The sequence below is a fragment of the Montipora foliosa genome, chromosome 1 (assembly GCF_036669935.1).
Source record: "Montipora foliosa isolate CH-2021 chromosome 1, ASM3666993v2, whole genome shotgun sequence".
NCBI classification, from domain to species: Eukaryota; Metazoa; Cnidaria; class Anthozoa; order Scleractinia; family Acroporidae; genus Montipora; species Montipora foliosa.
The window spans coordinates 44,994,254-45,019,958 of NC_090869.1; the positions used below are offsets into that span (position 1 = coordinate 44,994,254).

A 25,705-nucleotide genomic window follows, 5' to 3' on the forward strand; every position below is an offset into this window, starting at 1 on the left:
TAATTGCATTTAACATTAAGAGAATGCAGTTTCTAATCTTGGGTATCCTGAGTCTGCCTTTTAGCGCCATCTTGAATTGTGTCATGCGCGCATTGATACGTCATATGTGACCTTATTTAGGAAAAGGGGGATTAAGGTGAATAACAAAAAAACGTGTTTTCTATCGTGTTAAATGCAAACGTGTTAAAACAGCATTTAAACGCATTTAAACAATGTTTTAACGCACAAAAAAGCATCTCAGCCAAAGCTTCAACTTCAAGCCATTAATCACACCGGAAGGTACCTGCGGTGACAAAGATAGCAAAAAACGGCTCTTGCTTTCGTTAAATCGTTCGCTACTTCTCTTGCAACAATAATTATATTATTATAGTGACAACTGAAAGAATCCGTAAAATATAAATTGAAGACTATCCGATGGAAAGCCTGTTCATGAACACCAAGGAAGTTCCGAAAAAGTCAATTCACTGATCAGAAAACCTTGAGCTGTCAAACCGGTAAATACTTGTGATACTACCAAATGTTGGCGAATCTAAAAACATTCCCACTTTCAGTGAATCGCTCCCTACTTCTTTCGCAACTGGACATTTAAGTTTCTGTTTCCCCAGGATAACAATATGGAGAATTATACAACCCAGAAGTATTTGGTCAAGTCAATGCGATGTTTACTTTGTCACATTTCAATGAAATGTTTATGTGATCCGCTCATTCTCTGAATTACGTCCTTCTGAAGGTGGTTAAATGTTGACTGCCTGTTTTCTGTAATGTTCTATTTTCTCGAGGCATTATGATACAAACAATCCAATTTTTTTGTCGCTATGGGGCGAAACCTTATTTTTCTGTTGTTGCGGGGCGGGCGCCACGACATCGTGACCAGTCTACTCTAGTGATAACATGACACAGGCCAAAGGCTAGCCCCATCATTACTTCGATTCTGCTTCACCTAAACTTCGGAAGAGGAAACACGAAGGAGGCGAATGCGAAGGTTTTTTAAGAGTTTAAAAATATTAAAACAAGCTTGAGAAAAATGATTGACCAGCCTCTTGGTGAAACCTGATGGGCTAATAGAAACATTTTGAAGTGGTTCGCATTCTTTGAGCAATATTGTTGGCTCTTGTATTCAACATGAAAACTGCAGAATCCGTAGGCTCAAATGCGACTGCTTGCTCCATTCTTAGGAAGACTCAAAAACCGCATCTTCTTTCCTGCGTGTGCTAATTGTATGGTTGCCGTTGTTGATAGCACAACATTCATGCACTGCAAGTGGGCTAAAGTCAGGGTGCAAGAGGCGCTCACAGAAAATAGGATAGTAAATTATTATCATAGACGGAATGTGATTCTTACTGCAAGGCAATTTTTTTGCCCACCTGCTATGTACAAAGAAAGGCAAAAGGCAAGTTTGCTGGTGAATTGATCATTTTGACACAGTGGGTTGGAAGACATGCACTCTAATCTTCACATTTCATACAATAGAACAGGTAATTTAGTCATTCAAATACAACTAAATTAGCTTACTTTTCAGCATACGAAATAAAGCAATTATTGAAGTGCAACAGAGCCATTTGTTTAAACGCGTTAACAATCTGTTTGCGTTTCCGCGTGTTTCAACCCCTCTTTTCCCAAATAGGTTCACATATGTATAAGTGACCATTGCGCACCTGATTGAAAGTTCCTATAACATTGTTTCTTTCCCTACGCTTCTCCTTTGCTTCCAAAGCGTCTGTCTTCAATAATCCAAGATTACCACTAGTTGATAATAGTCAACTTTACAATGTGTTCCATCAGTGTTTGCTGTTATTCTTCCACAGAGTCTTTTGTCAATGCCAACAATGAAGGAGATGGAAGTGAGTAAGCATAGTATTACCTCTTGATAAGGCATCCTTAATCGTACATTATGACATGGATAAGTGGTGTTTTTTTTATGAAAGAAATCAGTAATTGATTTTAGCCATAACAAGATAGATGCAAACTCTTGCACATTAGTCTCATGTCTGTAAGCATAACTTTAATCTTGTGCTGTTCTTCTTGCTTTTGTACTAACATGTTATTCTTGGAGATAAAAATCGAAATGCTACAGCTGTAAGTGACACATTTTTAAAGAGTTTAGTAAATCTGAACAATGTTTGAGAAAATAACATTTAGCTACTTGAAGGACTCATTCCAGTGGGGGCCAAAAAAGCTCTTAAAGGAAAATTTAGTTAAACATTTAAATAACAGCACTATTACTGATACATGAGATGAGCATTTAATAATAATTATGGTAATTTATAATGGAAATGTACCTTTTAAAACATTACAACATTCAGCAAACTAATTGAAAATAGTTTTTAAATACCATACAAAGGATAATTTCATGCAGAGAGAATAGAACCCTATTGAAATGGTTTCCCAGTTTTTGGGGAATTCCCTGAGTTATTTTGCAAGGGAATGAAAGGCATTTAGCATGACAGAACAATTTAAAGGGCCTAGGAGGAATGATGACAATCTGTGCTAAAAATAAGGCTATTATGTAGTAATAATGTGATTTGGTGTAACAGTGATATTTCCAAGATCTCAGGTCTTAAAAGAGAGAGCATTGGAGATGTGTCTGCCTGATTACGTTTCAGAAATCTCAGAAATGTCTTCATTAACCTTTGGAATATCATTTGCAAAACTTTTGGGTGTGTGCAAGAATGAATAGGTTTTCTTCAATAAATCATAAAATTCCCCAGATAAAAATCTGGGGGACAACTCTACACATTTCTTTGTACTAACTTAACTAAATCACAATTACCTAGAATAAAAAAGTTGGAGAGGAAATTCTGGATCTCCTCAATGTCCCTTCGCACAAGGTAAGGTTAATCTTAGATGGTAGGTGCTGTTTTTACAAAGAAAGACTCAATTCATAAGAGCAGTTATGTAGCTAGTTGACAGCTGTAGAAAGACCTCAAGTGAAATGTGACTCTGGGAAACCAAGTGAATGTGATGATTGGAAATTCATTGAAAAACAAAAGCAAATTTGAGCACAGTCTACTCTTAATATTAAAAATTAATAAAAGTTGTTGTATGATGCATTCTGCGCTGAATATCAGTAGATATTTACTCTAAGTGCGTAACTACTCTTGGAGATAATATTGATTTTCTTCTTATGCTGATGATGAACATTGAATGTTTAAATTGGATGTTTAAATTTTTAGGAGCAATCAACCGTAGAAAAGTTTAAATCTCAGGGAGGAGCATTTGTTCATGAGTTCTGTGATCATGGCACAAGAGGAGACTGCATACGGAATAACCCACAGGGACAGCCTTGCAGAAAGGTTTGTATAATAAAGTGGACACAACAATAAATTCAATGATCATTGCAGCTAAGAAAGCAACTTGAGAGGTTGCAAAGAATCCTGGATTCTTTTTCAGCCTATTTTGCAACTGCCTAAGTTGCTTCATTAACCGAGGGGATCATTCTAACTTAATATCAATGATTCCCACCACGCCCAAATGGTAAGGGCAAGGTTGAGAGGAATTCTGCTTTAATATATAGATTTAAGGGCCAGTAATATGGGCAACATTTTTCATGCAACTTGGTGTGCAACATTGTTGCGTTGCAAGTTGAAATGGTTTGTTGGGCGTATTACCACCTTCTTGCACAACAAATGTTCATGTTGCAAAAAGTAAAAGTGACGTCTACCTTTTGCAACATAAAAATTTGTTGTGCAAGAAGGTGGTAATATGTGCAACAAACCATCTCACCTTGCAACGCAACATTGTTGTGCAACAAGTTGCACGAAAAGTCAGGCCTAAAAGCAGAGCTCCTGGGTTGTTAATTCTTACTGGCCTTTCTTAAGCAAAAAATCTACAGGACAAAAAGCGTTGACAAAAAGCAATCAAATAAAGAATTTCAAACAAAAAAAATCGAAAACGAGTTCTTTCATCTCTGCTCTTCTGTCATAGGTCCTCCAGGCATCATGCAACCTTTTCAGATTCAAAATTAAGAATCGTAAGATGTGCCAAAAATTGCAATACCGATCAAAAAGCAGCTCTAAACAAATTAGAAATAAACACTCAGCTTTAAGTTTATATCCCTTCAATGCTTGACTTGAATAACTGCGTAGCCACCAGTGTGGTCCTGACCACACCTATGTATGTCTAACCTGGATTGAAGCTAGTGAAAAATGCAGGAAAAAATATTTCCCAAACCGTTTTCCACCTGAACAGAAAAACCGTTGACTGTTAAGAGATTTAGTTGACGTAGTATGCCCATATAGCAACGTTGAGCCACAGAAAGTACAGGAAAAAATAAGCCTCATTTATGTTTAGGTGTCCTGATTACAAGAAGTTAACCTGGCTTGAGCCTGCGATACAATCAAAAACCATTACCTTGTCAGCGGTGAACTTAAAAACAAAACAGCTGACCTCAAAGAGCTCTAAATTTGAGACCACGATAGTAGTTGTAGAATCACATTTGGTTGTCTTTTGGCTGTTGGAAAGCTTCTGATTGGTGGATTCAATTTTTTTAATGAGGTGCATCGGCTTCTGATTGGTGGATTGGGAGTTCGATTGACATCCCTCGGACCAAGTTCCCACACGGCCCAAAGATGAGTGCTTGTGATTTTTGGATTCCAATAGAATGACATCATTCCGACCCAGTTCCCACACGGTCAAGAAAAACAAGGAAAAGAGTTGGGAACATTTTAAACAACAGGCATTTGTCGAGAAAGGATAACATCATTGAACACAAGATGGGATTTTTTAAAACGGTTTAATGACAAGAAACAAAGACTTTACATGTGGGAAAGTGTGAGGGGACCAAACGTCGTCCCTAACATAAACAGGAAGGTCGGTGATGGATCCAGAACCTGTCACTCCACCTCATAACATTAACAGATCAAAAATAGAAAAACGAGGATTAACTGGTTTATACAGTTCATTGACGGCGACTGTGGTGGATACTTCCACTGCTGACGGTAATCGTCCTCTGCATAACCGTACTGGGTCGTGAGGAATTGATACAGGCAGCGGTCATGGACCCACTGCCAACAACAGAAAATTCTTTTGGGATGGTTGGTGGGTGTCTTCCCATGGCGGGTTTCGACTATACTCCGGAAGATGGTGAGGAGAGCTGCTTGTTTCAGGCTGCTTCGCTCTGTAATGTGTTACTCCAAGCACATGATGCAGGTCCGTTGCTCCCAGATCTTCTAGCAGAGCTCTTCCTGCTTCGTCTCCATCATGCCTGCCCACACCAGTCGCTTGCGGGCTTCTTTTCGTTGGACAGCCTCGGCTGGATGAACATTTTTTCGCAGTCTCTCCCAGACATGTGTCACATAATGGGCTGTGGAACGTGTGACAACTGGCGTCTTGACTAAACATGACTGAATACAAGCATCCATTTATATGGTACGCCAAAGTCCAATGTGTCTGTTAATGGTAACCTTGTGATCCTGTGGACAATTCAGCAGTGCGTGATATGCCGGCTGTGTATGCGTTTGTTGGAAGTCTGGCTACCCTTTTGTCCAACAGGGAACTGAGAAGACCTGGTCAGAGCGTGAGCAGTCCATGGAACCACCAGCACCGCAGTCTGATCACGAAGATCTGGAAGTGGTAGCATGAGTGTGCTGGGTCAAAATGAGCAGTCCTGTGGGTCAATTTATGGGCACAGATGACTTGACAGAGTTTCCCTGTGTCATCTGCCAGGAAGAGGAGTGGTTGAGTGGGGACAGTACCAAACAACAAGAGTCCAGCAATCTTGGACAAAACTCGTTGGGAAAATGTGACGCTCTAATTTGTCTGTGTGATAAAGAGTAAATTCTTCCTACTTTCCCCCCTCCCCCCAGTCCAATGTTGTTTTAAAAAGCGACCAAAGGCTTGCACAGTATTTTGAATCACATTATCAACATTGGTATGGGGGGAAGGGGGGAAGGACCAACATATTTTGTGAGTGCGTGCCAAATATGCTTAAGCTAGAATTTTTCCCAAGAGTTTTGTCCAAGATTGTATAATTCATGTTTTCATGAGTATAATCAAATTCAAAGAGTCACATTGACCATGGACAGTTTGATATGTAGATCTCGTGTAGCATGAGTGTGCTGGGTCAAAATGAGCAGTCCTGTTGGTCAATTTATGGGTGCAGATGACTTGACAGAGTTTCCTGTGTCATCTGCCAGGAAGAGGAGTGGTTGAGTGGGGACAGTACCGAATAACAAGAGGCCAGGCTGCTACTTGTTAAGGGGTGGCCAAAAGTGTCCTGGAGTGTAAGTTGTGGCCCAAGCTCTTGCTGGAATATGGGTGTTGTCATCAATCTGTTCATGTGGGCTGCCTCTTTTCCTGGTGGGTGCTCAGGGACAAGTGGACCTGTCCCCACTGTAGAACAATACACTCGGAAGGCAGGGACCAAGATTATCCCGTGGAAGCAGGAGTGACCCTTTGACATTTGGAACTTAAATACCATGCCGGACCAGTGTAACTACAATTCTGGCGACGATTTTGATGATGATGAGTGTCAATTTTTGATGACTTTCAGGACTTAACACATTGGAATATATACGTTTCCATTAATCGTGGATACAGAACAAGACATGTCAAAGAATAGAATGTTTTTATTGAGAAAAACAGTCTTGTGTGTTACAATCTAAGGTTTGTCCCATTCCCTAAGGTGACTGAGATTGTCCATAGTCATGCACTGTAAAGGGGAGGCTCTCGCATCCTTTAGGAAGCGTTGGGTACTTTTGTGATTGATGACGTACAGTACAGCCCAAAAATAATGCACGCGCAAGAAGTGGCACAAGAACACGGAAGCAGTCAAAAGTACTTAAATTGAAGTTTATCCGCAAGAACATTCAAGCACAAGAAGATAGAAAGCTTGTTGCAATAAGCCGCAAGAAGTTACGACTTTAACCGCAAGACACAAAAAGTGCAAGAAGTTAGCGGGTTCAACCGCAAGAGTAGTCGGTGTTGCTTGTCTGAGGTGATTACGGATTATGTTTTCCAAAACGTAAATCGCTTTCAAAAGGAAGGGATATAATGGTATGTTTCCTGTTGGGAAACATGCGATGGGCATGAGATCAGAACTCAATGTTTGGTCATCCCAATTTATTGCAGGCAGTATTTAACGCACTCTCATAAAAGAAAGACCGGTGAACGTGAATGTTTCAAAGCAGTAACTAATTTCTGCACTTCCAGAAAAAGAAAAAACCTTCGATCGCGCCATTAACTACCAAGAAGCAGGCTCGCAAGCATAACAAACCATGTCTAAAGAATGAACATTTGAATGTTTTAGATCGAACGCGTAGCCATTTGCATATTATGCCTGGAAGGAGACAGTGTTATGTGTAAGCAAATGTCGTGTGATATCTTCATCGGCAACAGAAAACTCGTGGTATCATAACAATGCTAATAATAAATAACAAACAAAAGCTTCTGCATTTATAACTCCTTTCAGAAACACTTAACAAGAGAACTTCATCGTAGAATGTCACCTGCGAGATCGAAAGTGACGAGAGCAAATGTTTCAAAATGTGAAATGCACATAAATGCAAAGATTCAATAAGGCCGCTTTGAAATTTGTTTGTTTCATTCCTGTTTGATATCATTATTTTTCAAAGAGAATGCACATCACCAGGAGAAGACGAACAATAACAATAATTGTGTTCCTGCAATTTGCATAACAACCGTTACGCTGAAAACAAGTTGATCACGCTTTTGTCACGTAATTCGCCGTGGCGTACTTGTATTTATTTTTCCTTTCTTTTGGCTTTGTTAAGACAGAATGAATACAGAAGAGGTCAAAACAAAACAAGTTCCCCATCAAATTGCCCTAGAGAATCTGCCTCTGTGGGACTCCAGGGCACATCAAACTTGATTCATGCTTACTTTATTTTTCTCAGTGAACGCCAACTGAGTAGAATTCAGAACCAACCTTAATTTAAGCGGATTAGTCACATGAGGGTATTTCTCACCCGGAAAAAATTTTATCCAGCGAGATCATATCCAGCTGATTGGAAAATATACATAAAGGCAGCTGATTTTTGAGTGTCTCGCGCGACTTATCGACAATTAGGGAACTTAAGCACGCGCATTTTTGAGACACGGACAATAACCGGAAGTGAGTTGTTTTCCCTTTTAACTTGTCTTTACACAACCATGGTTACATTAGAAATGATTAGTGTAAAATCTGGGAGACACCACGGTCCTAACAGGGTAAAAAAATGTAAAAAAAAAGTGAACTAGCAACAATCGCATTTCTGGCTTTAGGTGACGATCGTGAAATAAAGCCACGTGCTTGGGAGCAGACAACAAACGAAAATGGCGAGCTTGAAAAATTCAGTCTTGTGAGTCTGCTTACACAGCATTTTCCTTGAGATATTTAAACAGGAATGGAGAGGAAATTTCAAAGATTTCGACAGGAATCAGTTCTAGCTTCACATTTATCTGAATTTCACAACAAGGAATTCCTCTACATTCGTGGCAACATTCCTACAAACGGTTTGCGTGGAAAAAGCTATTCTCATCACTACAGTGTACCTTGTTAAACATTTCTTTGACTGGGATTTTTGGGTAGCAAAAGGGTTTTGTCTGGTATTTATTCTGATTGCTATCATGCGACTAGTCTTCATGCAAACATAGTAAAAAATCAACATCATTGTGACGTTTGTTTACATATGATACGTATAACTCCTGAGATTCGACCGTGCATTGCCCTGAAAAATTTCGTCTTTTTGCGAGTTTTGTATATCACCTTCTTTCTGAGATGTTGCCGCAAAGAAGTTCTTGTGGTCAGGATTTTTTAACAGAAAGAATTTCTTGCCGTGTCAACTTCTAACCGCAAAGAAGTTCTTGTGGCTGGTAGGATTGTGGCGCAAGTAGCCGCAAGAAGTTGCTGGCTTGCGGATGCAAAAATACGTTCTTGCGCGTGCATTATTTTTGGGCTGTACTGTAGGTATCACGATCCAATCCCCTCTGACTATGCATCCATTGTACAAAATGATAACACTCCACTTTGGGACAATGATGGTGTAGAGGATCTTGATGATAGCCACAGAAGGCGACCGTTGTGGGGCGTTAGGGTTTTACACCTTATTTGCATTTAACAATGTACCCAACGGAGATGCGGACACAACATTTCATCGAAATTCTAGACAAGCCAGCAATCTAGACTTGGAAATCGATTTTACTACAGCTCCAGACAAAAATATCACCATGCTGGTGTGAGGAGAAATTGAGAACGTGTTCCAGATGAAGGATAAGGGTAGCATGCGTTGTTGAAGAAAAGGACAAAAATGGAATTTGTGCCTTGGAGTGACGTGGCCCTCTGACATTTGGGTTTGGAGGATCCTATCCTGAAATGTGTGTTTCTTTGCGTGCATCCTTCCGAAAGGTTGGCGTCCCGTCCCATGTGTACGACCTGATGGGCGTGCATTATCAATACGGATCCACAAGGCAAACTGGGTCAACATTAGTTAGGACTCTGGCAAGAAGACGGGGTGTGTGAAGTCTTGGAGAGTTACAGCCTATCCCTCACCACCTACCGGGCACCGGGATTGCATGCATAGTTGGAACAATAGTCCCCTGTGTGGGGCAATGATCAGGCCTTACAAGCCTTGAACAATGCAGCCTGCGGCCATTATACTTTATGGTTTTGAAAAGAATTGGTATGTGGACGAACGATGAAGGTTGGCTTGTCCCGTTGGCTTGTCCCGACTTGGCTTTCTGCCTTTCCACCCGGTGAGCCCTTTCGATGTCAACTTTAATGCCCAGGTTGTCCTTGATCGTTCGTTTAACCTTAACTTCTGCGTCTTCCCAAGTTTCATTGTCAGATTCTGGGATTCCATTCACACGGATATTATTTCTCCTACTTTGATTTTCGAGATACTCCATCTTGTGGGAATGAGATGCAAGGTCCCTGCTAATTTTATCAACTTCTTTGTTGATACCTTCCAACTTAACACAAATCTTCGACATCTTTTTGAGTGAACTGCAAGCTAGTTTTCATTTCCTGCACATCCTTCACCACACTGTTAATCCTCAAAGTCAATGAATGAATCGTTGACTCAAATAGCGACTTAAATGTGGATTCCTGCACCTTTAACAATTTGCGAACGGTGGCTAGAGTTATGTAATCTCCTTCAGCGCTATCCGACACCGACGAATCCTGTTCAGAATCTAGAGTGGCTGCACCCTTAGATTGATGTTTTTGTGTTCTTCCCATTTCTTCATTAATAAAGGAGCTACTTCTTACGAATGATCCACTTGCTAATAGAGCAAATTACACGAAAGAAAACTACAATATTTGGTAAATGCCTGTGGAGCTAGCCATGTCACGTCCACACTCCATGATTACCGCTGTCCAAATCCGCTATAAGATGATGCAAATTACTTAGTACAATAATTATTATTACCTTGAATTGATGCTGTTTAATAATGTAGCAACTCTTCCAAGGTATGATGTGATTGGCAGTTGATGTGATTGGTCATCATCTGACAAGTAATGCCTAAGCAATTGAAACAAAGAGTGATAACATACATATGATAAAATGTACTTTAATATCAAATAATGCCAGGTTACAAGAGCTGCTACACTACTGGATTAAGGGAAATACTGTGGATGGTTTCCTATGTTGAGAAAAACTTTGCAGCTCTATAGCTAGTGACATTATACACTTAATGCATGAGCCTGAGGGAAATAGTTTTGTTTTCCCGAGAGTCCTGATGTTCCTGAGACGATGTTGAGAGGGACAACAAACTAACTACAGTAAGTGCGGAGTTGAGACACTGTAAGGAATCTCAGACAAATCGCTCCCCCGAAGTCTTTCCATGTAACCCCCCACCCCCCCCCCCCTCCCACCCAAGCAATGTTGTTTTCTTATCGCGAACTCTTCCTTTTTCCACGACCAACATTAAAGGGGGGAGTACAAGTGGAAAATGTAATGTTAAGGTGATTTTTTTCCTAATTGTAGTCTTCCCAGTTCAGTGTCTCAACTACTTTTGTCGCTTATTGTAGTTTCCCTTCAACAATCGCAGCAAAATATCTGGCGTGGGCAACAACTGCGGGATTGTGTCGCAGTTGGGATACATTTAAATTTGATCAGGGGCATGTGACCATTAATCAACCAATCACATTGCCCGTTTTGTTGAGTGAAAGTTTAGTTATATAACACAGAAATTTAACTGCTTGAGGTAAGCTTTTTCCAATGCACTGACTGATTTTCCTTGAGCAGTGGTTTGTTTGAATCTTACGGAACCATATTTGGACATGTATGCTGTTTTTTGTCTTAGGTCCATTTTAGAAAGATTATACAGAAGCATACAGATGGTGAGATCCTTTTGTTTTTTCTCTTACATGCCACTTGGCTACTTTCTAATGAGAAGCCTGTTTAATGGCGCCGGAGCTTGTTTGATCAATGATAGTTACAAAGTTGCGGTTAAAGACCCTATGTTTCGACACTGCATTTGTAATGAGTTTTTCAGAAGGGCAAACTCTCGATGCAGTTGATGAGTTGGTAAGGTAACCTGTCACATCACCCAAAAGTCATCTTGCCCTAAGGTACTTAATTAAGCATTTCAACCACAACTTATTATCAACACGACTTCAAGACAAAAAAAATGCGACATATGGGTGTGAGGTGAGATAATTATTGACGGACAAGACAATTTTTAAATTCCAATATTGATAAATTTAAACATTTGTCTTTAGAGATGTTTGTAACAATAACAGTTTAAAGTCACCAATTTTCTGGTTGATTTTGCCATTAGAGTTGCATGATGCTGCCTTAGAACAAACGGTTGTCATCTTGTACATCCAAGGGGCTTTTGAGTCCATAAAACCTTTTGATAACTGAAGGATCCTGTGCAACGGAGAAAAGACCTACTTTCTTTGTTCTGTGCTGTGCAATTATTGTAAAAATGTCTACATGTACATCGGACGAACCGAAGGTCACTTTGGTACTCTTTTAAAAGAGAACCAAAAAGTGTTATTCTTTGCAAAAAAGAAAAGTTCGCATAGACGGAACATTGTTGCCAAACCTTGCATGAGATGAGTCAAAAGTTATCATCACCATCCAGTGATACCATCAACACCTATGTTTGGAAGCTTTGCACATTAATTCCATCCACGCTCGTTTAACCCATGAAGAGAGCGACCTTTTTTTCAAGCACATTTGCCTCTCATTAAAAGGAAACGATGCTAACAAGTCAGTATGAGAGGACTATTGTTTCAGTCTTAGATCATCCCTGATGAAGACAATAGCACAAGTGGCAAAACGTTGTTTCTTTAAGGACGGTGCCTACTAATAGAGGTTTTGCACGGCAGCGATGTTGCATGGCAGGAACAATACATTCTTTTTCCTATGGGAACAAATGTTCTTTCTAATGCAAAACATTTTCATTGTTCCTGCCACACAACATAGCTGCGGTGCAAAACCTCTATTCAAAGGGGTTTTTTTCCCTGTTTATGAATATGCAGGAAAGCAGATGTTAGCAAATGTTATTGACATCCGAAAAGAGTATTGTGGGAAACCACACATTCTTCAAAGATAATTAATCAACAATATTTGTAAAAAAAGCTTTAAAATACAAAGCAATGTATGGCGTTCTTTTCCAAATTGAAGCTTAATTATCTCTGCAAAAATGCATGGTTACCCCCAATATTCTGCATTGTTTCACGCCACGCAAAAATATCCCTGTATAAGTACCATAAGCACCACCCATAGGAAACCTGAGTATCTCGAGGTGTGCAGAACATATGCACAATAGCAATAGTAGGCACCGTCCTTAATTATGACTTTGAAAGTGACATCCATCATTAGACGATTGGACTGTGCATGTTAGATATTTATAGACCAATTATTGAAGACCCGTTTACAAAACTTGTATTGATACAAACCAAGCACCGCCTTTATCGTTTAAGTGGTGTTTTTGTAAGCCTTGGCACAGGCACCCCAAGCTCGGTGTGAGGGAAAACAAAAATACAGTCGAACCTTGATTATCCGGACTCGTTGGGACTAGACGAATAGTCCGGATAATCGAGGGTCCAGATAATCAAGAATATGAATATTAATGAGGAACAAAAACTGATTACAATAAGAAAGTGACATTTAATTGTGAGACAAAACATTTGCAAATTGTTTGCAAAACAATATGGTCTACATCTTCACTGTCCATTGTGAATACCTGTACATGTGTAGGCAAATGTCATGATCTTTTCATCGCTCTTGCGGATATCAGATATCTGCCGTTTACTAACGCCATATTCAGCTGACAAATTGGTTCCTTTTCTTCTTTCTCCAATCGCACAATTATAGCCTGTTTATCTTTTATTGAAAGAACGGATCTCTTACGCTTCAAGGACATGATGATCGGGAATAAACATTCATGACGTATGTAGCTTGTTTGCCGAAGGAGCCAATTGAGCGTGAAATTTCACTTAGCAACAAAGCAACTCTAGGCCAATCAGAACACATTCGAAAGTTCTGCATTAATTAGTTACAATGTGTGTGAGAGCTGCTTTATTTTGCTTTTTGAAAGCGAAACAAACTCGCCTTTACTTCTCTTTTCAACGCTGTAGTTTTAAAAAGAATATGGCTTTGGATCTAGATCTTGATTAGTAAATATTCATGACAAAATTGGGACCGGAGAAAAAGTCCAGATAACCAAGAAATCCGGATAATCGAGGTTCGGCTGTATAAGGATTTGTGTGGGACCCCGATAAAAGACCTGAGAAGATAATTTTACGAAAAAGTTTTCAATTAAAAAGCCTAACGTTAATGTGGGTCGCTTCCTTCCTGTGTGGTTTATTTCCAGACTCGACATGAATTAAGCCATTACCAGTTCCTTGGTTGTCAACGGTAATAGTAACATACCAAGACTGAACACTGAATTCTCACCAAATTGAGTCAAATCTTCCTGGTTAAAATGTTCCCACGGCTAAAATTCCACCGTAGAATAGGCCATTTTACAGTTCTTTGCTCAGCGACCTAGCCTATGAATGGCTGCGAGGCTGCCGATGACCTTGCATTGATACAGCCCCCACTGCTTTTATCATGTTAATTGTGTTGTTGTAATTCTAATTAGTCCGTATTAACATTACAAAAGCACAAAGGTTTGTATGAAAACAGGGTCACCGGCAGCCTCGCTTCCATTCGTAGGCCAGGTAACTTAGCTACAACTGTAAAATGGTCTATTGAAGGGTTTTGTCATTCTTTTCAATCCGCTAGCCACGCAATCAAAGCCCAGCCAGGGATGTCAGGCAGCTACTAGTGAGCTTAGTGAGCCATTAAGCTTTCTCATACCAGTACCAGTATGAAAAGCAAAGAGGTTTTTATAAAAGGAACTTTAAGTGTCTAGTCTACTAGCGCTGGAGCACTAAATGGGGACCCCGTAAACTGAATTCAATAAATTAACACAGGTCTAAGCAAATTTAATCCAAAGGATATCACTGGCAGTTCTCTCGCTTTCATTAACAAGGCCAGGTAAATCAACCACAGCTGTAAATTGGTCTTCACTTATTACTTTTTTACTACAATGCATACGTGCTGATTATTGTCATTTTGCCGTATTAACTGTTAGAATGCCTTGGTGACTGTTCCTTCCTGAACACCTGTTTTCACATGGACACATGCAAGGTAAAGAAATCATATTACCAATAACTTGTATTTTATAAAAGTACATGTACTAGACGCTGAACACTTCCATTGTAAGTGCCTTAATCTGATTTATAGGGGGTGTTTTAAAGTGCCTTTGAATGCCTTGTTCTAATGTTATAGATTATTAGACATTTTCGGATTTTAAATATGTATGTTTAAGGCAGTAAAACATTTACATTGATGTATATAAATTATTGAATCCAAATTTTTTTAATTTGGCGGCTTAAACGAAAGATACCCTTATGGAGCGTAAGAATGGAACGTAAGTGGATAAACAAGACAGGCGGTGAAAAATAAACATCTGGAATCTTGAAAGCGACGAGTAATGGACTTCGCCAACAATTGCATCTCCGTATCAAAGTGAGCTGTATTTCTAATATTTTCCTCACTGAGATGTTATGTACATCACTGAAACCAAATGGCAAATTCTGTATGGGTTTAACAAACTCATTGAAACAAGTCAAACGCCTTGAATGCATTTGTGTTTTACTGAAGTCGCATCTCTGTTGTCTGGCTGTTTACATTTATTTTGTACTCACTCTGCACAATCTTCCAAAAAAAAATTGAAATGTGGCAGTGAAGAATTATTTGAAGGAAAGCTTGTTGTCTATTTTGTGCTTGGTCATTCAAGGGAAAGGTTCTTCAGAAAAGGGTTTGATCCTGAAGTGTGAGAAATTTATTTAATTGCATGTAGTTTTTGATAAGACTTGCGTTTCTTGTTTGCACGCACGCTACTGAAATAGGATGGGGTTTTTTTTGCCTCTAATAGCAAACTCTGTCTGATCCCTGCAATTTTTTTGAAGATGCAAGGGAAGCTCACACATCTCAAGCACACGCTGTGCAACTGTGCACGCCAGAATTTTGACAGATCAAGCAACACTGTCGAATTGAGACAAATATTCTTTTGGGCTGCTATTTAGTTGTTATTCCTTCACATTTCAAAGGATGAACAAATATTTTAAAAAAACTTGCAAAGTGATCTTCGACAATTGCAAAATTAAATTGTCGGACTGCACCAGACTTAATGCAACAGAGTATATGTCGATGACCTCTATTTTCCTTTAAAATCAGGGAAACACATGATGAGGCATTGCAATTCTTCCAACTATAGTGAATTCAGCGAATTTAATCACCTTTATTGCATGTCTTTGACACCAATTGGACTTGCGTTTATTAGACATGTCTATGTAAATTGAAGAATAATTTTGTCACGCACCACGGTGCCAAGGCATCTGCTAGCGAAGTTTTCTTTATTTCACACAATAATACATCATTACCTGCCTCGGAAAGAAGTCTTTATTAAAACATGAACACAAAAAAAGTTGTTAATGTGATAATAATAATAATAATAATGAATTTGTATAGCACTTAATTGTAGAAGAATATTCAAAAGTGCTGAACTTTAAGTTAAAAATCCCTTAAAAGCTAATAATAACAAGAATATATTATGCTATGGTAAAGTGTAAAAAATGAGATTCTAAGTTTCCAAACTAATTTAACATAAGCATCACAACCTTTCCAACAAATTGAAAGCTTTTTTAAAAGACCACAATCATGTACGAACCATCATTAAGCTCAAGTTAAAGAAGAGGGACAGACCACTCAATCCCCGAACCAGATATGAAGTTAAAAAACCTACAAGACTGAGCCATCAGAAATGCCTTCACTGTGTAGCTCCACAACCATTTTGTAGTTCTTGAGGCAACTGATGAGCATGCGGCATCAGTTCAGCAAGATTTACAATGCCACTGCTGAAAAGGTACTCGGTCGGAAGAAGAGGAATAACAAACTCTGGATAGGTGCCAAATCTTGGTCAATTATCAAAGAAAGGAAGCGATTAAAGAGTAAGATGGAAAGTGCAGGACGACTAAGATCAAGGCATAAAACAAAAGACAAGGAGTGCAGGGATGGTGCAATGTTGAAAGCACTTGCCTCCCACCAATGTGGCCCGGGTTCAATTTGCAGATCTGGCGTCATATGTGGGTTGAGTTTGTTGGTTCTCTACTCTGCACCAAGAGGTTTTCTCCGGGTACTCCGGTTTCCCCTCTCCTCAAAAACCAACATTTGACTTGATTTGTGTTAATTGTTAATTTCAGTTTACAGTGTCCCCAATTAGTGCTCCAGCACTAGAACGACTAGACACTTAAAGTTTCTTTCCTTTCCTTTTTTTCAAGTATTAGAGCAGATAAAAGGGTATGGTTGGAGAACCAGATGAGCATGGCTCAAAAGGCCTTTGACAATGGACATATGAAGGCCTTGTATGGAATCACCAAGAACATCTGCAATGACAAATGCCATGGCAGTACAGCAATTAAGGACGGGGACAACAACATCATAACAGAGGAAGTTAGAAAGATGGAAAGAGCAATTTGAGGAAGTCCTAAATAGAGAACCACCGGAAAATCCCATCGCAATCATTGACCAACCACCTCTGGAAATCGAGACCATCAGCACTGAGCCAGTCAGTGTGGAGGAAGTAAGGCTAGGAATCATGTCCCTTAAAGGCGGTAAAGCTGGCGACGTCGACAACATAGTGGCCAAGCTCTTAAAGGCAGACCCAGAAACGTCATCCCAGAAGATACATGAAATCATCAAGCACATTTGGAAGGAGGAGGAGATTCCAAACCAGTGGTTAAAGAGGGTTAATCGTGAAGATCCCCAAAAAAGGTGACTTGAAGGATTGTAGTAATTGGAGACGCATAAGAATGAAAAAGGTATCGGTACCAAGCTTAGACCAGAACAGGCAGGATTCTTTGAAGGGAGAAATACCACCGAACAGATCTTCATATTGCGTAATATTATGGAGCAATCATCCGAATGGCAAGTGCCCTTGATAGTCAATTTCATCGACTTCGAGAAAGCATTTGACTCACTCCATAGAGATAGTCTGTGGGACATTATGCAATCATACGGTATCCCAGCAAAATTGTTTAAGATCATCAGACTGCTTTACCAGGGTGTAGAATGTGCCGTCCTTGATAATAGGGCAAACATCAGACTGGTTCAAGGTTCGAACAGGAGTCAAGCAAGGTTGTGAAATGTCCGATTTCCTCTTTTTATTAGCAATCAACTGGGTCATGCGCCAAACAACTGATCAATCCAACACTGGAATAAAGTGGAGGCTGATTAGAAGATCTTGACTTTGCAGACTATATTGCTCTCATCTCCAAAACCATAAATCAGATGCAGCGGAAAACAACTACGCTTGCAGATACAGCTAGCAGAATTGGGCTGCAAATCAGCAGGAAGAAGACAGAAGCCCTAAAAGTCAACTGCAGAGGAAAGGAGAAGATCAAGTTTCTCGATGGCAAAGAGATCAAAGAGGTGAAAGACTTAGTATACCTGGGTGCAATAGTGAGTAACGAAGGGGGTCCAGATAAGGATATGAGCAACAGATTTGGCAAGCTGAGAAAGATCTGGAGGTCGAAGCAGTACAGAAGGAAAGTTAATATCAGATTGTATGAGACGTTAGACAAACCAGTACCATTGTATGGATCCGAGACCTGGAAGATTAATGCTGCGGACAATGAGAGTCGAGATTCATTCCAATTTCAGTGCCTCAAGAGGATCCTGAGGATATATTGGCCATACATTTTTTCTGTCGATGAGTTAAATAAGCTTTGTGGCTGTGAAAGCATCAGCACAGCTGTAAACAGGAGAAGATGGAATTGGCTTGGACATGTAAATAAATAAATAAATATTGCTAGTGCTAATCACCCTTACTTACAGTCGAGGACTGAATTGCGAAGGGCGCGGCTCACGACATCGGGCTGAAAGCATACAAAGGCGCCTCTGGCTGTCGCTATACAGTCCATGTTTGATGTCGGAGCACAGCACCACAGCTAGATGTTAATTAGCTGTGAGTCGATTTTTATGAGGGAGGAAAACCGGAGTACCTGGAGAAAAACCCTTGAGTCAGGTTGAGATCGACTGAAACTCAGCCCACATGCTGGCCAAGGCCAGAGGTGAACCCTGGCTCGCAGTGGTGGGAGGCCCGATAGATAACTACTAAGCCACCCTGACCCCCTGAATGTGCTGCGAATGCAGAAGCAACTTCACTGTGCAACAGCACTGACCTTGGCACCTGTTGGTAAGAGCAAAGTAGGTCGCCCCAAAACAACTTGGCGCAGAACGGTTGAGAAAGAAAGAAAGATCGGACGCAGGTTGGAGGTTGTGGGAGCAAGCAAGAGCTTGTGTGGAGGATATGGACAGTGAGACATAGTGTGAAGAGGCGAGGTGAGGTGAGGTTAAAAAGAAGTGTTTTAAGTTGCTTTTTGAAAATGCAGAGACTGCTGCTTGTTCTTATAGCTAATAGTAGGGAGTTCCATAAAACAGGTGTGGCACGAGGAAAGGCCCGATCCCCAAGTATTTTGGAATAAACAGAAGAGATTGTGCAGACGAGCGAAGAGCATAATTAGGTGCTGGTTTCAAGGATAAAAGATCGTTAATGTAAAATGGACTTTGGTTGTGTAGTGACTTCAAAACAAAAAGGAGCAATTTAGACTGAACTCTGAATGATACTGGAAACTAATGTAAGTCGATAAGGGCCGGTGAGATATGACCAAATTTCATAATCTGAAAAATCACTCTACCCACGGCATTCTGAACTTTTTGTAAACAATCAAGTTGATATTTAGGTAGACCAAATAGAAGTGTGTTACAGTAATTGACTTGCGAGGATACAAAGGCATGGATCAACGTTTTTGTCGATTTCACGGTAATGAATTTTCTGAGCTGTCTTATGTTGTATAGTCTGCAAAAAGCCTTGCTAGAAGTCTTGCTTATGTGAACATTCATTTGCACATGAGCATCGAAACAGGAGCCAAGGTTCCGGACGCTTTCTATAGGTGTCACCAATGATAATAGATTCAATCGATGTTTTTTCAGGGTTGTTGACTGGTGCCAATGATTAGAAAGTCAGTTTTTGCATCATTGATCATTAAACAATTTGCAGTAAACCAAGAGTGAACATCAATGATGCACTTTTCAATCAAAGAGACAGCGTTAATTTTCCGAATGGATAGAACAAGTTGGAAGGAGAGAGAAATCTGAAGTAGTATAGTAGTTGGGGGTGCTAGCGCATTAATATGAAATTTGAATAAAACGAAGTTCAAATACGATTTTAACAAAGCGCAAAAAGAACCAACTTGAAAACAACACACGCCGGGCTGGCGAGGGATTAAAATCGGCACGCTCGTTAGCCCGCAGTAACTACTTTTGCTCAGCGGGTTTTCGCAAAAGTGTTGTTTACTTATCCAATATGGCGGAACTCATCGTGAATATACACGATACTGTTACTTCTTATATTGCTAATGCACCAGATAAGAATTTAGCGACAAAAATTGGCGATGAACTTTTAAAGCTTTCAAGAGCCGTAGTTAAACACCACACGTTTCCAGAACAACAACGTTACAAGTTTTATCTGGCACAGCCCTCAAGAATGCTCGCAAGAGAGGTTTACAGGTGGAATAAAAGCATCTGTAGAATGCTGAAACGTTCTCCGTCACTTCGCAACCCCTGGGGAATAACACTTAAAAGAAGCCTACCACTCGAGCTGTTTGATACCTTAAAGACAACTGTTATTGCCTATGGCTGGGGACAGGTGACCAGAAGTACTAATCACGTGGAGGAATTAATAATAACAGAAGAAGATCATTTCAACAGTCTTATAATGTCTTGGAGCAACAAGTTTCGACGTCAGCTGGAGAAGACAGAAGTGCTAATAAAAGTGGAGCAATACGGTGGATATAGTCGAGTGTTGATCGATGCAGCCAGGCCAGTAAAGATAAAGTACTCTAAGAACCTAGAAATGCTTACTTTGTCTCTCAGTTATGGCCACTGGAACAGAGTAGGTGTTCCTCAACATTCCTTTTACCGTGGTTGAATATTGTGAATTATTGCTATATAGGGATTTAGTCTGTGGCATCAGTATAATGTTTGATTTTAATATACTGCCTGGAGTTATTTAGGGCCTCTTTTTAAGGTCTGTAAGGACAAAAAAAAAAGTCCTTTATTTTCATCCTGCTAATTCTTAACTTTTGTGATTATGTTTCTAAGAGGGTAAATAGTCAGTCAGGTATACTTTGCACAATATTTTTTTACTATCAGCCTATCTACTAAATTGAATGGGGTTAAGAAATGTTTATTGCCCACAAAAATGTTCTCAGTCCTGATTTTCTTCATTTACCAGCCCTCCCTGCCAATAAATGATGTGAACTACATTGCTTTTCTAAGTAAATTAATCATAAACAGAATTATAACTTATAACTGGCAGTGAACCTCTAGCTCTTGGCAAATTGCTTCATCAGTTTCAACTCTACTGAAACCAAGAAAGCAATGAAATACAATTGTATGTTAAGCTCCAACACTAATAATTTACAAGTTGTGTTCAACATTGAATGAGTGAAATTGACAATTCTGTCTCATAATGTTGCTCCCAGCCCTCCCTGCCAATAAGTGATGAGAGCTACATTGCTTTCCTAAGTAAATTAATCATAAACAGACTTTTTCTTTACAACAAAGTTTATTGATAAGAAACAATCCATGAACATTCTGAAAGAATATTGATCAAAAGTTTCATAATTGACATGTTATAATGTTTACATCAGTTGTTAAACCAAGAAAGCAATGAAATATGTTAAGCTCAAACACTAATAATTTATAAGTTGTGTTCAACAATGAGTGAAATTGACAATTCTGTCTCATAATGTTGCTCCCAGCCCACCCTGCCAATAAATGATGAGAGCTACATTGCTTTCCTGAGTAAATTAATCATAGACAGACTTTTTCTTTACAACAAAGTTTATTGATAAGAAACAATCCATGAACATTCTGAAAGAATATTGATCAAAAGTTTCATAATTGACATGTTATAATGTTTACATCGGTTGTCAAACCAAGAAAGCAATGAAATATGTTATTATTAATTAAGCTCCAACACTAATAATTTATAAGTTGTGTTCAACAATTAGTGAAATTGACAATTCTGTCTCATAATGTTGCTCCCAAAAATACAAATGTAAGAATAAAAAGTCTAGTGAGGTTTTACAAGAAGTTTCGCAATAAGCATGCTGCAAATCTCCTTGGAAAGCAGAACGTGAGGCTGAAATCGCTAGAAAAATACACTGAGCATGTTGCAGATTTCTTTATCAAGTTCTGCATTGTGTGCAGATCTGTAAACAGCCTTATAAAGGCTTGATGAACAATAAACACATTTTGCTTGGTTTTCACCCATTTCAAAACCACAGTAACAAAACCCAGGGAGGTGAGCCTCTTTAGGTGTGTACTTGTCCTTGCACTTGACATAACGAAAGTGGAATGGGTCTGTTTTTCTAAGCCAGATAGAGCTAATGTACTCATGGCGCATAACTAACCTCCAGCGAGTTGTGAGGGTAGCGTGCCGTGCAAATGATGACAGGGTTACATGTTTAGCCTCGCGGCCTTGCATTCTGTTAATGCCTAATCCCAATCCAAATTCTTTAAATAATGCTTTGTTGTGAAATGGAATTGCATATCCCACAGTCCAAACTGTAGGATTAACTGATTTCAGTAAAAGGGAACAGGTATTAAAGAATAACTGGCAGTGAACCTCTAGCTCTTGGCAAATTGCTTCATCAGTTTCAACTCTACTGAATTTTGACACTGCGTCACGCAGTTGAAGGGCAGCAAATGCAATGGAAACAAGTCGAAGTAATTCAGGCCCAGTGTCATTTTCTCTGCTTAGGGAATCAATAAGGAACATAAATTTGTGGCAAAAGCATTTGGTTTCTTTCCCAGTGAAACGATATTCAAATTTCTTTTTTCTGCCTTCCTTGAGCCACTTGTTTAGCTTCTTATATAGTCTAGATGCACCAACTTCATTCTTAACTGAAAGCATGAATTTTTTAAGTGGACTTTCATTAGGCAGGGTTGATACATCACAACCTGCCACAGGAATGTCACTTCGTGAAATTGCTTCCTCCAAAAGTAAACAATGGATATACTGCCAAGCATTGTTTGAATTATGCAATGGTTCTGCTACAGCAAAGTCTACCAAATGTCCGATAATAGGTTCACATTCCTGCCTAGATTTCTGACCTTTGATGAATTGGGTAAGTTTGCTACGCTTGGTTGAGGGGGCTAGATGTGTGGCATCAAGCTCATTTTGTTTTGCTTTCACCCTGGATGCTGCAGAGAGCCTGTCATTGTATTTCCATGGTTGCCATGTACACTCCTCACTCTCACCAATTGACCCACTGACAGTGTCTTTGTTAGCTTCATGAACATTTGCAAAGGTAGAAAAGTAATGTGCTGCATTACTTAACTCACCAGCAAATGTTGCGAGCCACTTCATGTCAGAAGGGACTAATTTGAACTTAAATTGCACGGGATACCCTGCCACAGTATACTTCTTACTCTCAACATAAGCAATGTCAGAAACTAATTTTTTTGCATAAAGCTTCATTACAACATGAGACTCAGAGCAATTAGCTCCAGCAAGAAGGAAATTCTCATTCTGGCTAGCAATTCGTTCCCCTACATTAATGAAAGAAAGAAGCCATGCAGTAGCCTCATCGTCCTTGCCAAACAGTGCCCCATCAGCACCTATGGCTACTTTGAAATTGTATGGGGCCTCGTTAAAATGATGAAGAAAAGGTGATCCATCCTCGCTTAAGACTTTATCAACATGAATGTACAAATTTGCAAGTTCAAGTAGAAATTCTTCTAGTTGCCTGAAAGCTCCTTCTACTTGTTCATCTTCCCCCAGGCTCCCACAGAATTCAGATTTCATATCCAACACTGTACCAATTTCAACAGATTTGAGAAAGGAAATAACCTTTTCATAAGTTAGAATTTTAGGTACTCTCACTCCTGAAACCTTAATGCTGCTTCTATGAGCACTATTTCCATTAGACTTCATGCACAAGCTTTGCCTAACAGATTTGTACTTTTCTTTGCTGATTAAACCTTTACAATAAAGAACCTCTACACTTCTCACTGAATTGTCAGTGCTTCCTTCAAATTCAGCTACTGCTTTGTTTACAACTGATGGAAGTACTTTCCTTGTTTTCTTAGAGCATGTAATGTAGTTCTTTAGCTGCTCTGAACTTGCATTAGCAACCAATGAGACCCACATACCATCAAGGCAAGGTCTTTTATCACTTTCTATGGCACCATGAATTTCAGAACATGCCTCAATGGTTTCATGTTTACGTTTTCGTGAAGTCCGTGGCTTCACGAACCTATCTTGAAGCTGCTCTGAGTTTCCTGGCTGGATCAGTGAAGGTGCCTTTCTTCTTAGCTTCATTCGTTTCTTCCTTTTCGTCTCAGAAAGAGCTTGTCTTGAGGGGACCCTCACTAATTCAAGTTCTGATACCTTGGATTGGCACCTTTTGATCTGAAAATTAAAATCATGCAATTAACTTGTTTTTTGATGAATATTTAATACATTATCTGGCAAAAAAAATTGAAAATAAGTAATCCTTACAAGAGTATGGTAAAATAATTTTTCTGGTCAGCAACTGAGGAAACTCTTACCTCCACCAATTTTGTAACCCATTGCAGATCATGTGTATTAAAAGGCACCCATGATCCAGTGTCGATCGATACCCTCGATCAATACCCTTGATCAACATCCCAATGGATACTTGGTTGACATTCTATTTGACACTTGATCAACACACAGTCAATATTTGATCAATAGGTGGTGGATAGTCGGGCGAGTGTCAACCGTCTACGGTGCATTGATCAAAAATTGCTGGTAGTGGACTCCCCACTGACTGTCAACCAAGATGTCAGTCGAGTGTCAACTGAAGCGTCATTGTGGTGTCAGTCAAGTACCGATCAAGAGTATTGATTGAGGGTATCGATGGACACTTGACTGCGGAAGCCTTTAGTACACATGGTCCCACAATGATTATTTGTCAGATTCAAATACTTTGCAGATCTAGTCACATTTTCATAAGGCTGCCTACATCTGACAACAGAGGCCAAACTAAATGATTATCAATATAACTAGCCCTGGTGTAGGGCCAACAACTAAATTCAAGGCAATCAAAATCAGTGGCACGCAAACAATAATCAACCAGTCTAACAAATTAAGTTAGTGATATTTTTAATATTTACTAAGCTTATCAAGGCAAAACTTACTCTCTTGCTCACACGATCGACTTTTCTTTTTTCTTCTTGAAGGCTTTGGCAGTTGTCAAGGTAAACTTCTCGTAGTTCCTTTCTTCTAGTCGTTAATTTGCCAATCGGGAAGCGGTACTTCGCACTAGTTTTTGTGCTTCTGTTGTTTTGCCTTCCCTTTTCCCCCATTGCTGTTTATGGTTGTTTGATTCGCTGATCAAAAGTAGTTACTGCGGTCTAACGAGCGTGCCGATTTCAATCCCACGTACAGCCTAGCATGCGGTTCCATTTTTTTGAGGCAGGACACCTGTAAAGCAAGAAAGAATTTTAGAATTCAATACACAAATAATTTTATGAGGTATCTATCGTTTTGAATTCCTCGGAAAAAATGAAGGAAATTAATGAACGGCTCAAGTTTATCAAATACGAAGAAATGGACTTACCTCAGCTCGGTACCACACAGTCAACGAAAAATGCCAAAGTATTCTCCACGGTTTGACTGAATGACAATCGGAAAATGGCCGACCTGTCAACATCAAAATTACCATGTGCTTTCCTCCGTCCCACAGATCATAGCGGTCCATGTTATAAGATATTCAGCTTTTAAGTATGCAAATCGATGCAAATCTATGCAGACTAAAGGGCGGCCATTTTGAAATTTGAAACCTGAAACACCGCTGACAGAAAACTTGCCAATTTTGGGCGCGCCCCAGCCCGGCGTGAACAAGAAACTAATTAATATGCATAAAAATTTTGCATTGAAATTTGACCCTGGTATTTTGCGTTGAAATTTTAACCTAATTAATATGCATAAAAATTTTGCGTTGAAGTTAAATCTTGAAATCTAACAGAGTGTGTTTAAATATTCGCATAATCAATCAAATGGAACATGAAAACAAAATGAAGGGTTTTTTCCCATGATATTTAAACCAATCAGAAATGTACCCATAAATTTACCAGCTGATAAATTTTCTGATAAATTTTCTGATAAT

The 25,705-nt window shown here is 39.5% G+C and overlaps 2 protein-coding genes across 3 annotated transcripts in view; one reads left to right on the forward strand and one right to left on the reverse strand.

Annotated features, from left to right (window-relative positions):
• LOC137999489 (N6-adenosine-methyltransferase subunit METTL3-like) overlaps window positions 1-25,705 on the forward strand; it is a 146,895-nt gene that overhangs the window by 74,158 nt on the left and 47,032 nt on the right. For both annotated transcript variants that reach the window (XM_068845269.1, XM_068845261.1), the window contains exons 8-12: window positions 1,806-1,841; window positions 2,775-2,828; window positions 3,174-3,293; window positions 11,242-11,278; window positions 14,530-14,585. In XM_068845269.1, the coding sequence (XP_068701370.1) occupies window positions 1,806-1,841; window positions 2,775-2,828; window positions 3,174-3,293; window positions 11,242-11,278; window positions 14,530-14,585 (303 nt within the window). The remainder of the gene's footprint in view (window positions 1-1,805; window positions 1,842-2,774; window positions 2,829-3,173; window positions 3,294-11,241; window positions 11,279-14,529; window positions 14,586-25,705) is intronic.
• On the reverse strand, window positions 21,718-24,820 carry LOC137992777 (uncharacterized). Its single transcript, XM_068838295.1, has 2 exons — window positions 24,735-24,820; window positions 21,718-23,982 (listed from the first exon to the last, which is right to left on the reverse strand). Exon 2 carries the CDS (start codon window positions 23,890-23,892, stop codon window positions 21,718-21,720), a length of 2,175 nt encoding a protein of 724 aa, XP_068694396.1. The 5' UTR covers window positions 23,893-23,982; window positions 24,735-24,820.

Bases quoted from the DNA above. Each gene is read 5' to 3' on its own strand.
- LOC137992777 (XM_068838295.1), bottom strand. From the start codon at position 23,892: ATGAAGCTAAGAAGAAAGGCACCTTCACTGATCCAGCCAGGAAACTCA.